The 14,120-nt window shown below is 32.1% G+C and overlaps 1 protein-coding gene across 11 annotated transcripts in view; it reads right to left on the minus strand.

Annotated features, from left to right (window-relative positions):
• LOC108912913 (calcium-activated potassium channel slowpoke) overlaps positions 1-14,120 on the minus strand; it is a 200,782-nt gene that overhangs the window by 61,220 nt on the left and 125,442 nt on the right. For 9 of the 11 annotated variants that reach the window (XM_023455449.1, XM_023455448.1, XM_018718333.2 and 6 more), the window contains exons 6-9: positions 13,614-13,781; positions 6,340-6,431; positions 1,297-1,407; positions 330-435 (exon numbers count right to left, since the gene is read on the minus strand). In XM_023455449.1, the coding sequence (XP_023311217.1) occupies positions 330-435; positions 1,297-1,407; positions 6,340-6,431; positions 13,614-13,781 (477 nt within the window). Of the gene's footprint in view, positions 1-329; positions 436-1,296; positions 1,408-2,939; positions 3,032-6,339; positions 6,432-13,613; positions 13,782-14,120 lie in introns of all 11 variants that reach the window. The other 2 variants (XM_018718340.2, XM_018718326.2) reach the window with 1 other exon arrangement.

Raw genomic sequence — 14,120 nt, forward strand, 5'->3', positions numbered from 1 at the left:
AGAGTTTTATATATGGATTTTGTATTTATTGATAATAAAAATTTCAGATATTTGTACAATAAAATTAAAATAGATTTGTGCACGATCTGTGTTCTAAATATAGATAAATTTAAAATGAAACAACGCAGGACTGAACTGGGTTTTCTGGCTATGAACATTTATTTACGTTTTTCATATTTTTCTACCATAGAGGAGATTCCTTTATTTTAAATAATTATTGCATTTTAATGGATGCTCAAGGATGTATGTCGTAAATCAAATAGGAAAATTTAGTTATATTTTCACGTACAAATCGGTGGGCTTGAAAAAAGTGTTTCCCGTTGACTTACCTTAACCCTCTGCAGATCAATAGGGTTCATAATGGTACCTTGGAAGAATTCTACAGTTGTGAAATGTCTCTTGAAGAGACCTTCCAGTTCAAGGTCCGGCGGTTTCCTGCACATTGCAATGTTTTACCACAGAATTACAACACTGACATAAGTTTAAGAAGGCCCTAATAACTTAAATCTACAAATATATTGATCCTTTAGGCAACCAGTAATAAACCATGCTGCTGAGAAGGCTCGTGACTATATTCACTACTCTGCAGAACTTTGCAAGATAATAATTGAAAATTAAGAAGTAGTTTTAAATATAATGCAGCTAAAATATCTACTAAGGTAAACATTACTTTGCTTTATATTATCGAGTAAATACTAAATCTTGCAAAGTACAAAATTTATGTGCGGCATAGATAAACAAAGCGATTGAACAAAGTTTCATGTTCCCATTCATATGTTTAAAAATCCTCTTTGGTACCTTGACTCTTTCAAGGTCAACTGCATTCATCATGGTTCCCTGAAAAAACTCCACAGTAGTGTAATGACGTTTTAGTAGACCTTCCAGCTCCAAATCTGGTTCTTTTCTAAAAATTATATGTCAAAAGAAGCACAGTTCAATAGATTCGATCACACATTAACAAATTTCAAAAGATGGTAAAAAGTAGCATAATTCAGAAGAAATGAGAGTGAGAAGGGTATTCCTGATATTCCACATCTGTTGAACAAAATGATGAAGCTTGTATTTTTTAAAACATTTTTCCTTTCCTTGAAATCTGTAGTATTCAAACAAAATTAACACAATAGCTTTAGTAATAGAACTTATTTTTTTTCTGTTCCTTTCATACAGTTAGTGAATCATTCCTGCTAGAATGTTAAACCTACTATATTTAAAATTTTCATAAATTGGTATTAATACGACTAAAAGTATTAATTAGTGGCTATTTTTTTTTGTGAATATATAATTTAAAACATGTACCTGTGCAAGAACACAACTTCAACATCCACATCTTCTCTATCTTCGTGAAGAAAGTCCTTTAGAAAATGCGAAACTGACTCGTATGTTATATGTCCACAAACCACAATGTGCCTAGTGAAAAACATGGTTAATTGAAATGAAAATGGTACACAAGCCAAAAATACATTTTACAAAATCAGTGTCCAAACGTGTTATAAAATAATTTTGTAAAGTGTACGTAATTGCTACTATCATCACTTTGTCTAAAGTACCTAAAATCTATAAGTTGTTAATTCAAAAATCAACTTCAAGTGGACAGCTACTCAAAAGTTTCATGCAGCTAATGTTAGTATAAAATCTAAAATGAGCTAAAGAAATTTCTGATAAATTAAGTATTTAACTCTATATTGAAGATGCATGTGACTGTTTGGTGCATATTTCCCTTAACTAAGCAAATTAAAGTTTCCAAGAAATGGAAATGTTACTGTGATTTTTTTTATGTACAAGCGTAGTATATCAAAAATGTTGCAAATTCTTAATTTAGAGAAAAGTGTTTTATTCTATTTAAATCGACTTTAAAGGTTTATAGGCATTGTCTATTCGATTTTCGTTAATATTTTTAATACAATGTGGTCTTTTGACACAGTTAATTTTTTTGGAATTCAAGAATGATTTGAACCTTTGATTACCTTTGCAGTGGTATTTATTCACCGTATGTTCAGCAATTTCAGGATTATTATGTTTAAAATATTGACTATGTTAACGACAACAGAAAAAAAAATAGTTAGGTCCTGTAAATAATAATTCCATTTAATTAGTGACCTAACAGGATATAAGTGTTAAAAGGAACTAACAACGATTTTTTTCATATTGTCGTGTTATAGTGGTAAGCAGTAAACTAATTATCAGAAACTTGAGTGGCTAGAAAAATCACAAAACTTGTAATAAACTATGCTATTTCTATTATTTACAAACGTGAGAGCGCCTATTCACAGCCTGGCCACGCACATATTGGTGGCGCTCGAAGACGCATGCCATCCCCATGCAAACCATTGGCTAACATACATGTCCTTGAACGTGGTTGGGGAAAAGAGTTTTAAAAAGTTCAAAATTCCCCAAACAGGTCCAGGAAGAGACAGTAGTAACATAAGTGATTACTGAATTTTCTCACATCTACATGTCGCAGGAAAAAAACACGGAAAACAAGGGTACACATCGATACAACATTTATAGATAAATTTAAAGGGGGAAAACATTGAGGGGAGAGACGAAGAAGCGTGCAGGAAAGGGTGAACAGCAAATAGCTTTGAAAAAATCGTTCTTCAGGAGGAATAAGTTAGAATAATTAATTGAGATAACGACACTGACAAAAGCTAATGGTGCATAAATGTTTCGTCTATAATACAATTTAAGGGTCTGCAGGAAATTTCGATGTATATTATTAGTTAGCAGTAATTTTTTAATTAAATTTCCCAAATTCTGAAAATGTCAACGGAGAGACTTGGCTTTCAGCTTTGTCTTTAAGCAACCACAAGCTTTGTGTTTGAGTTCTCAATTGTTTATCCTACCCCACATTCTACCTCATGTTTGATGATTGCTATCCAGTTCTAATATTGTCTATTTGAACCGGTTTAATGCAAAAACAAAGTACTATGGGTTCTCACCTTCGGCCTCTCTCGTTCTTCAGTGTGCCACCATATTTTGGTCTAGTCCCGATTAAGTCAATGATCTCGGGGATACAACTGGCGAATATCGCCTAGAGATGCCAGACAAATAAATAATACATTTGCATCATTTTTGACAGGCATGGAACAGAGGCAAAATGATGGTTCTATCTTGCTTCGAAAAATTATACCAATACCAAATAGAAATGTTTTGGGCACAAATTATAATAATGAAAAACTAACTTTACAGATAAATTTTTAACTTAAATTATGTTTTAGTCCTCTATTTTTATTAGCAAGACAGAACCCTCAAACAAAAAACAGACCTAATATAATGTCATTTTGCTGTAAGCACAAAATGGGAGGTATTGTGAGAAGGAAGGTAAGAGGGATGTTGGGATGTTGTCACAAACCTAAAAACATTTATTTTACAACAGTTAGTCCAATTGAGGAGCCTTACAGGTCGACAATTTGTATGAGTACTATTTCTTAGTGAAAATTTGTAAACGTTATAATTAATGGTAATATGGACGGGAATTCAGTCATCCTGCACTTTCTTTCGATGATGACGCGCCGTGCGTGGCTCTAGCAGGCTGTGCAGGCATTTTATAGGTGCTACTAAGACTACAGGGCCAGCTATAGTCTACCTATGCGTATTATAGTAGTGCTCCAAATCAAATTCGCAGTAAAACCCACATTAACGTGTGTTAAGCTGCGATATGGCTTGGATCTCTACCATTGTCCCATTCTGTATGCTCTGTCCAAATCAACCGGTTTTACTTAGGTACTTACATTTGTTTTCTATAAATTTATACAGAATATGTTTATCAATTGGTGATATCTATCCAATCAAGTATCTTTGTAGTCAATGTAACATTAATTATGAATACACACAGAGGAGGGGTGTAGTCTAGTAACTAAACAAACGACAAATTTAGTAGGAACATTAGTGGAGAAGCATACAGAATGCAATTTAATAAATTTTCGGCAGCTAGCAGCATGCCAAAAAGAATCAACTCTAAAAAGGTGATATGCCATATAGTTGTGACAAAAATATTACCCATGGGTACATAAGATGGTTGATGGTTGAAAAGTAGTAAGGAAGGGTATTATTCAAAGTACTTGGGTAAGGGTAATATTTCTGGACTAATATTAAAATAGACTAGGCATTCCATAAAGGTTGGGTAGAATTTGAACAAAAGGCATGACGAAAAGGAACGTAACATAAATATAAAACAATATATTTGTACAAAGGTATTTTAATAAAATAAATATAGATACTAACTTTCCTATGTTATCAAAAATACTATTGGTAACTGACATAAAATATATACCGAGGAATACAGAAAACGGAGAATCTAGTACTATGATTTTATTTTAATACTGTTTCACTTACATATTCAGAGGGCTATTTATAGTGAGTAATTGATTAAAATTTCAAGCCAATTTGAGTTGAATCATGTGTTACTCTGTTAAGCTGCCCTTCATTTATTCATTAATATGCTTAATAATGTTTGTAATTAATTGTCTGTTATTCTGTACCTCATGATGAAGTGCTGATGAAGAGGAATATATAGTAATTTTTACAGTCACGTATCCATATGAACCCGTTCAATAGAAAAGATCTTTGTGGTCATAAGAGACTGACTGTGAACTAGTACAGTGCCACTTGCCATGGCCACCAAGACCAGATCTATGTGGGACAACAAAAAGCAAACACATTGTCTTCCCGTCTGGCTTTGGCAGCACTTTAAGAGTTATAAGCAGCATGCGATGAGATACCCAACATGATGTGATTATTTCATCACAAGCATTAAGTCCTCTGTGGTGAATCAACAAATTATTCATAAGTATTATTGTTTTTCGTTTGTCAGATTGATTTGAAATTTGAATCAATTACATTTTACAATCTCCTAAATGTGCATTCAAAACATTATTGAACTAATACCATACGTACCAGGTATTCAGTTTTCTCAGTGCGATAATTTAAGAATTTAAGAATTTTTACCATTGCCTTTTGCTCTAATTATACAACAATTTAAATATGCCTAGTCTAAATTACCCAGGGTAGCAAAAATCATAACGCAAGTGCTACTTAGTAATATAACTCATAAATATAGCGTCATTCCGAGTGGTTATACATAGGTATCAATCAGTGACATTATTTAGAAATATCTAGATTGCTCAACATTTGAAATGTGACCATGGGATGAGACCAGGGTTATTTCTATTTTAAAATCAGCTAGAAAGTTCCATGTTCAGTACGTAAATGTTAGCAACTCAGACAATTCAAAACAATGCCTTTCATTACGGAAATTGAGCTTTGGCCTGGGTTTAATACCTGCGTCGCACATCTTTGTTGTACTTTCCGCCATACTTGGGACGATTGGCTGCTAGCTCAGTAATCTCAGGAATCCAGCTGGCAAAAACGGCCTAACAAGAACCCACAAACCCCATCAGGCTCCTCCTCGGACCCCCAATACAAACTACTCTACTACTTTTTAACTAACACTACTATTCAACAGTAAAATACTTTACGTCTCTATTTGTATCTGTATGTTGTTTTGGTACAAATACTCTTTGCAGTTCATCTGACTTTGTTCAAAAGTAAGTTATTATTTTCACATATATGTAAATAAACATCAGAATGAACAGCAGTCGGTATTTTTGCCAAATATAACTTTCAACGCAATGTGTTGTTTGTGTACATCGGGAAGGTTTTGGTATCACTTATTTTGTAGTTTTAAGGAGAAAGGGAGGATGTTCTTTGACTTTCAACAAGATTTTGCAGAAGAGATAAGAAAAAAGAAACAGTTATATACTCATTGTTCATACAGAATGCAAATTTGCAAAGTTATGTGCACTACACTCAATATTTTCAGTCTACATATTCTACATGTAACAAAGTTAGTGCTATTATTTTTTAAATGGCAGGCTTGGTGGTATTCATTTATAAAAAACAAATGTGTGCGGGGCTGGCTGTGTAATTAATTATTAATTATTGGGTTACAAACGATTTTGTAAAACATGCTTTTAAATTTCGGCTGTACAAGTGTAGCACTTATGATGAGACTAAATTAATATAATAACTCCTTATAATATGAAGATTAAGAGAATATGGTTACGGTATATTTAGTTAGTCAAATAAAACTAAATTTAACTAAGTAAATTCTTCAGGATAATTATGGAATTGCATACAAAAATAATATAAATATTTTCTTCAATTGTATGAAATTTCATCTTTCTCTTTCTGTGAAAGTTTTACATTATTCTTGCATGTATACTACACAACATAAAGTTAAATAATTAAAAAGTGGTTAAATATAAATAAAACAAATTGGGGATATGAACAAAGTAACCATATTTTCTTTTGATTTCACTTTTCTGGTAAAAACAGTACCTCTTTCCGTGTTCTCTCTTGTACTCGCCACAGTACTTGGACCTAGTACCTACTAGATCTATGATTTCTGGAATGCTACTAGCAAATATAGCCTGGAAAGAAACATTCTCAAATGCCTCAAATTAATCTATATTACTGTGTTAGATGGTTTTATTTACAGGGAAATGTTTGCATTTATAATGTAGCTGGTCTTAGTGCCAATTTTAATTCAAATCGAAACTTGTCCATTAGTTTGAAAGATATGTGATTACATTAAAGTACTTCATTTGATTAAATAAAAATTTCTTACTCTCACAATAATTTTATTCATACATGTTGGATGGAAATGATTTTAATTGATGTTCTGATGTATCATCTCGTGGAAATTACTGTGTTTTTAATACCTAGGCATTACAAATTACAATTGACACACAAGACCACATTCCACAAATATCTATTACAATGCATTTTTTGTAATAGTAGGCTTTACTTCCAAGTACTTTTATTGTATGATTTCGTTTAAACTAAACTAACAACCTTTTTACCCATTGCAAAATACATACAGGTTGGTACAATTTTCTACCGACAGATTCCATAAGGAAAAATGAGAACCAAACGATACATTTTTAAGATACAGGGTGATAAAGTTTTAATTATCTTACACAGTTCTTAAGATCAGCTATTCAGATTCGAATTGAACACCACGGAAAATACTATTACCTTTCGAAATAACCTACAGAGTGATAGTTTTTTAGAAATACAACTCCTTTAACCTTCCGAGAGTTTTATTCATAAATTTTTTTAAGCCCAGTGCTTTTTATATATTGCACTGTTTATATGATATTCATAAAATATGACTTAAGGCACGGTCACATTTTTTTATATGGTCTATTTTACGTAAACTGTACTAATATCGTTTTAATTCTGGAGATTTAACCTACTAATGAATACGTCCATTAGTACCAATATATCTACTAGAAAACACAAAACAAATGAGAATAAAAATAAAAAAACAATAAAACTATATCATCTTGTATCTCAAAAAATGAAGCGCGTGCGGATATTATATGAAAATTATTTTTTTTACGAAGCGATCACGAGCGTATCTATTGTTTCTGTTATGCATCAAAATATGAAAAAAGCTGTGACAATAAATCTATAGTAATTTTTTTTTATGCCTTCATCGTTGTACTGTATGATACATATACCTATTTTCTAATTTTGTTCACATAGCCAGACAGAACACTTTCTTATAATAGCAGTGATGTAAAATTCATAGATTTAACAGCAAATGAAATATAGCCAAATGACAGAAATAAGTCTGCATTTCTGACTGCGCAAGGTTGAGGAAGAACGCTTTCGGCTAGAAGGAATAAGACAGACGCCGCGATTTGGGCTAACGGTTATCTGAGATCCTGTCCAGTACGCTTTGGTAGATGGAACTATCTCAGACTCAAACTTATTTGTGTCGGTTATGTCAGAAAATGTTAACACCTTACAATTACAGTTACTGTAAAAAAATCGGTGTGAGTAAAAGCAATAAAGGTACGGAGTGAATTCATTGAGTGAAATTATTGAGTACAATTTCAGGCAATATTGGGCATTTTGATCATTTTACTCAATTGCGATTATATTTAAACTAAAACTGAGTACTTTCACTCAAATATAGGTATCCCTCAAATAAATTCTTCACATAAACTCGGATTTAGTGCATTTGTACCTAAATCGGAGTAAATATCCTCGTTATTGAGTGAGTTTAAATGTATATTAATTTCGTGTAATTTGTTTGACGTCGTGAAGATGGCACCACTTATATATTGCTTCTGTAATCTCGACCACAGTTGATAGGGATGCTCCAGAAAAGAGTGATCGAACAGGCTTTAGCCGACGACGGGTCTCAGCCAGGACAGGAGGGGGCCCCCGCGAAATGCATACACTGTATATCCTAATTTATCCATTTATGAAAGATTTGCACTCAATATTTAGTTAATTAAACACCAAGTCTGAGGTCTGAGTAAAAAAATGATCCAATAATAGTTAAATCTAAATCATATCAGAGAAAAAGTAACTCTAATTGGTTTTATATACTCAAAATAGCGCCAAAAGTCGCTCAATTAATTGATAGTTAGCAGTAACTCGGATTTGAGTAAAACTCATTTCTGATACAATGGTTCCACTTTTGTACTAATACTAATAGAGCGAAAATTTCACTCAATCGGGTGTGGACAGAAATTTGATACATTATTGAGTAAATTTGAGTGAAATTTGAGTGAAATTTTTCTGCAATATATTATTTTGGCTATACCTTTATTGTTGTAAACTCAACAATATATCACAACAATATTAAAAAAATGTTTTATCCAAATATATAAAAACACACAAGGTGTTTAAAAAGAAAAGAATTTATGGTAGCTCTGTATCTCAGTAACACAGAGGTCAACTTTTTTGCAGATTAAGTACAACCTTTATCAATGACATTTTTCATATCTCCATCAATTTCCGCGTGATATATGCGGTATTGGAAGCTTCTTCAAATGTGCACTTTGAAATCTTAAATCTCACTGTTTGTTAGGTAGTGATTAAGTACCTACCTAAAGACTGTATTTTGAATACAAATAATGGTAAGTATTTTAAGTTTTAATCGTGTTAAATGTCTAATTATTTGTAATTATATATGTTACTTATTCACATTTATAAAAATTCGGTATTTTATTTAATTAATTGTTTTTCTTTTTTGCACCATAATTCACAAATAAAAGTATTTTACTATTACTTTTATGTATTTTTTTTTTGAGACGAAGAATTATCTCAACATGTCAACATGTAAGCTTATAAATTGAATACTTATTAGCAATTTATATATACAAAAATTAACTAAAAAATATCGTTGAACTTGGAATAGTAAAACCTACCAACTTAACAATGTCTTCAAAGTGTCACACCTAAAACTCTGTAGAACTATTTTTAAATCTGTAATTACCCGTAGATAATAATTATTAAGATTTTTTTAAATTTTTCTATATTTTTATTAGCTGGGCATAAATAGAAAACCTAACAAACAGACAAATGTCTTTTCACGGTTTAATACTTCTTAATATTTTAAAAGTAGTTATATTAATAAAGATATTATTTTTACAATTAGAAAAATACAATAGTACAAGGTGATTTATTTGAAAACAACATAAATGAAATGCGCACCACCGACAAGTGTTCATATAAGTACAAAAAGAAATGTAATAAAATAAAAAAACACATAGGTGAGTGATCTTCGTGGATGAACAAATGAAATGGGATATTAGTAAAAATGTTCGCCCACTAGATTCGAGGCAATTGCGATAGAAATCCAAGAAAAGAAAAGCTAAACCAATAAAGTTTTGTTATCGGAACTACTGTAACAATTTACCGCGGAACGGGAGAACCGTGAAATAGGCAGCTTGCAGAAAAAACTATTTTAATAGTTTTCGTAACTACACTGAATACTACAAACAATGTGTAAAGGTTTTGTTATATTAATTTATTTTTAATAAGTTATTAGATATTAAAGTTTTTTCACAAAAGATTTTATAATTAATAATTTTAAATAAGGCCATATTTAAATATGTGAACTAAAATAAAAAATCCAGCAGGTGCAAGAGGCCTATTGTCTGCCGTCTCTCTACCTCGGGTATCGAATGCGGTTAACTCCAAGAAAGTGACAGAGGGGTCTTCTTGGAATTCTATCTTCATAAGTATCGTTCGGACTGTATGTTTGTGACATTACTGATGGTCTGCACTGGGTCTTATTCTGTAGCTTGTGTCGCTTCTGAGGCAGCTATCAATTTTTGAGCAATTTCCGTTCTGGTTGCCATGTCGTTAGTTTAGACTACTTGACTTGAGAGACATATGGTTTCCTTTTTCAGAAGACACTCAGAAACTGGAGATTTAGTTCTCTGGTTGGTATTTATAAAGGGTATTTACAAACCTGGTGCGGATATTTGAAGAGTAAATAAGTCGAAGTGTGAAAAATATACAGGGTGTTAGTAGTTTCATTGCTTTAATTTTAACAGACGATAGAATACATTAAAATAAATAAAAGACTTTACCACACGGTCGATAGCCGCACGGTTTAAGGCGTCAGTACTTAAATCGATGTGTCGATCTGCCCGGGTTTCGAATCCCGCGGCCGGTAGACCGCAGATTAGCTATACTTGTACGGAGGATTGACACCCTCTGTGCAGGTATGGTAGGGTGGAAGCATGTTGGCTTGGGTCAATGTGAGAGATTGACACCGGTTGGCATTTGACCACCCCCCTAATTAATGAGGTTTTCCAGGTTTCCCTCATTCCTGCACTGAATGGTGGTTAGGGCCTACCTACATAAGTCGTTCCTGGGTGCAAATGCGGCCTGCGTAATAATAATATGCCGCCTCCTCTCCCGCAATTAACACGAGATACTAAGGTGTCCAACAACCAACAGTACGCAATTCAGTTGGTATCTGAAACTTGACAGTCGAAGACTTGCGAGAACGAATTTTTGTCGCTGTCCATCAAATAATTTTCCAGCCAGTGCATGAAAATTGGATTCGAAGGTATCGTGCATGCATCGAAAATGGTGGTGGACATTTTGGGCATACTTTGTTTTGTACTTGTGCATTTAAAAATTACTGAATTTTGCTTTTTGATAAGTACCTAAATTATTTTTAATACATGTGATCATTTGGACGACGTGAACCTTTGGGTACTTTAATTACATATTTTTCAAATTCATAATTTGATTAAAAGTTCCTGTTTTAAGAGATTCATAATTACTAAAATTCGAGCTAAAATTTAAACACACAACACTATCTGTGTACTGCAAAATCGATACATTTTATTTTATTTATTAAAAACTGGAAAACAATTGTCTTGAAATTTATTAAATGCTTCACAACAATAATTGTTTACATTTTTGTTATTCCGTAGGTCAAAACTGCCGCGTGCACACGTGGTGTGCATCAGCTGTGTAACATTAGATTAAGCGCTGTTGTCACATTGTGATAAAACTCCCTAATATTAGTACTCGCTGTGTTTTGAAAACTGTTAATCTAACGCCCCTGTAATATACAACTTTTTTGTTCATTTATGATTACCCTATCTCATGCTGAAGTAATGGCAGTAAAACTTCTTATACCCTGTATATAATATGTTTTTATTTTAATATCTACTGACTTATCATATTGATACGATGAAAACTTTTATGAAACCGTTGACTGCGCTGAAAGCTTTACCTCTGCTTGCAAGTTTGGGGGAATGCTTATTTAAAAATCGTTGTACACACATATGTGCAGTTAAAACGCAGTTTCCATCAAAACTTCCATATGTCCATTGTTGTAATATTGATGTGTCATTTTAGTATGTTTTTTTGTTTATTTTTACTTTTTAATACAAACAACCACAGAAATATTGTACCCTCATTAAAATAAAATACAGTTATAAGTATAAATGTAAAAAAAATAAATGACTGAACATTTAAACATTTGTGCATTAATAATTTTCACAACAAAAGACACGTTTCGGTAATGAAAACCATAATAAGATTTATGCTCAGACAGAACAAGTAAATTTTCTGTTTACTGCAAGAAACGGCAAAAAAGTGGGCACAACTATTTATTTCTTTTTCTTGTAACTTGTAAGTTTGAGATGATTCCAGAGCACCGTTTTTTCAAAGATTTTGATGAAAACCCTGTATTGGTTGTGTGCGCTGATCCATGATATGCCGGTGTTTGGCTTGCAATCGTTGGTCTGTCGTCTTGTCCTTTATTTTTGCAGTCGTTTCCATATTCCAGGTATTGCTGCACTTATATTTTTCTGTACAGCGCCGTATATAATAATGTTATATAATGTTATAATGTTACTGATGTTACTAATGTTGATGAGTAAATGTTGCCATTGTTACACATTAGCATCACAATTTTATCGAATACGTTCGTATTTGTTCGATTCATTAAACTAAATTAACTGCAAAATAAATGAGAATGTTAAGGAAGTACACTTAATGAGTGGTTGTATGATCATGAACTGTCTATTGAATAGTGCTTCACAGGAGTTAGGAATTCAGACATAACAAATGAAACTAATGAGTACGGTCTACCCTGAATTTATTTTATGGTGGAGTAATCTATCTTTACAATATTGATGAGTTTTAATAAATCACCCTGTAGTATTCTGATATATAATTAGCATAATTCCAGTTTTCAAAAATACCTAAAGGTACCAAAGCATCTGTTTTTATTTCTGCATATGTCACTATTATTCAAAAGTATATCAATTTCAACATTCTAAAATATTTGCAATTTCTATTTTATCTTTTTAGTAAATTAAACAGAGGTAAAAAATAAATAAATAAAAAGAGGACATAAGACAAATTCTCCATTGATTTAATGTTTTACTATTTCACTAATTACAAACTTTTCTGGATTGAAGAAATTCGATGATACAGTTAATGAGAAGTCCTAAGAAATTTTACATGAGACACCTTGTTCGTGCTCAAACCCAGAAAAGATTTGTTCACGGTTCAAAGTGATTTAAAATCTAACACATAAGCGTACAGAAAACATCTATGGGAATAAAGCGGAGAAGCAATTTTGCAGTGCAAGTTTTGTGTAACATGCAATAGAGTGTAGATAATTTATTTAGAATATATCGTAAATATTTATTTTATTACAACAGACATTTAATTGAGAGAATGCAAATAGGTGCTAATACGTATTTTTTATCTTGTTTACAATATATTCTTTGGAACGAGAAACATCACTTACACAAGACACAAATATTCACAGTACCAAAAAAATTAAAACACCTAAAGATCCCATAGGTAGAAGGACAAAAAGGTACAAGAATATGAGAAGGATAGTTGTGGTAAATGATTTTAAATAGGGTTTACTTTATGTTAAAATCTAACATGAATCTGATTTAGTTAATTAAGATTGTACTATTATTTTGAATATAGAATTATAGCAACGATTGAAGAAAATTATCCGATGACTTAATTTTTCTATTAAATATTTAAGCACAAACCAAATAATTCATTTAATACTACTATAAACCTAATAGTATTTTTATACTATTTACTTTTATTATTCCACTTATTTATTTAAATGTAAAATTAAGTCACCGCCGAGAGCATCAGAATTTAGAAGAAGAGCAGCTTTCAGAGAGTATACGACATCTTAATAAAGCTGCAAGCTAGACATTGCAACATTACAGTAATAGTCAAAGTTTTTTTACAGAGATTTAGCAGAATGGGAGAGAGTATAATATAGTAAAGGAATGACTTACCAAGCCGACTAGAAGAAAAAACACTAGAAAAGTTCTTCCTAAAACAGTGTGGCAGTACACGTCTCCATATCCAACGGTTGACATAGTTACAATTAAAAAATATACACAAGTCCAGTATGGCAACGGATTTTCATTACTGAACTCTAGAGGATCACCGGAGTTTTCCAGCTAACAAAAAGTGTGTTATTTCAGCCCGATGCAAAGGATAATATTGAAAAGAAAAATAAAATGGAAGTACAAATAATTCTAGTTAATTGAACCAATTTCAGTAAAGAACGATAAATTCTAAAATACACAGTGTCCCGCATAAGAACGGACACAAGGCAGGTGGTAAGGGGTCCAAAATATTGTAATTTAACTAAACTTACCTATATACAAAGTTGCACCCCCTGACGACTTATTAGCTCCCAAAATGGGGCACTTAATTTCGAAAATTAATATCTCTGCAACACTTTACCGCAGAAGATCTAAATTTGGTTCATGATTTAGGTTTATTACTGGTCTTCT

Source organism: Anoplophora glabripennis, unplaced genomic scaffold (assembly GCF_000390285.2).
Source record: "Anoplophora glabripennis isolate ALB-LARVAE unplaced genomic scaffold, Agla_2.0 scaffold687, whole genome shotgun sequence".
NCBI lineage: Eukaryota > Metazoa > Arthropoda > Insecta > Coleoptera > Cerambycidae > Anoplophora > Anoplophora glabripennis.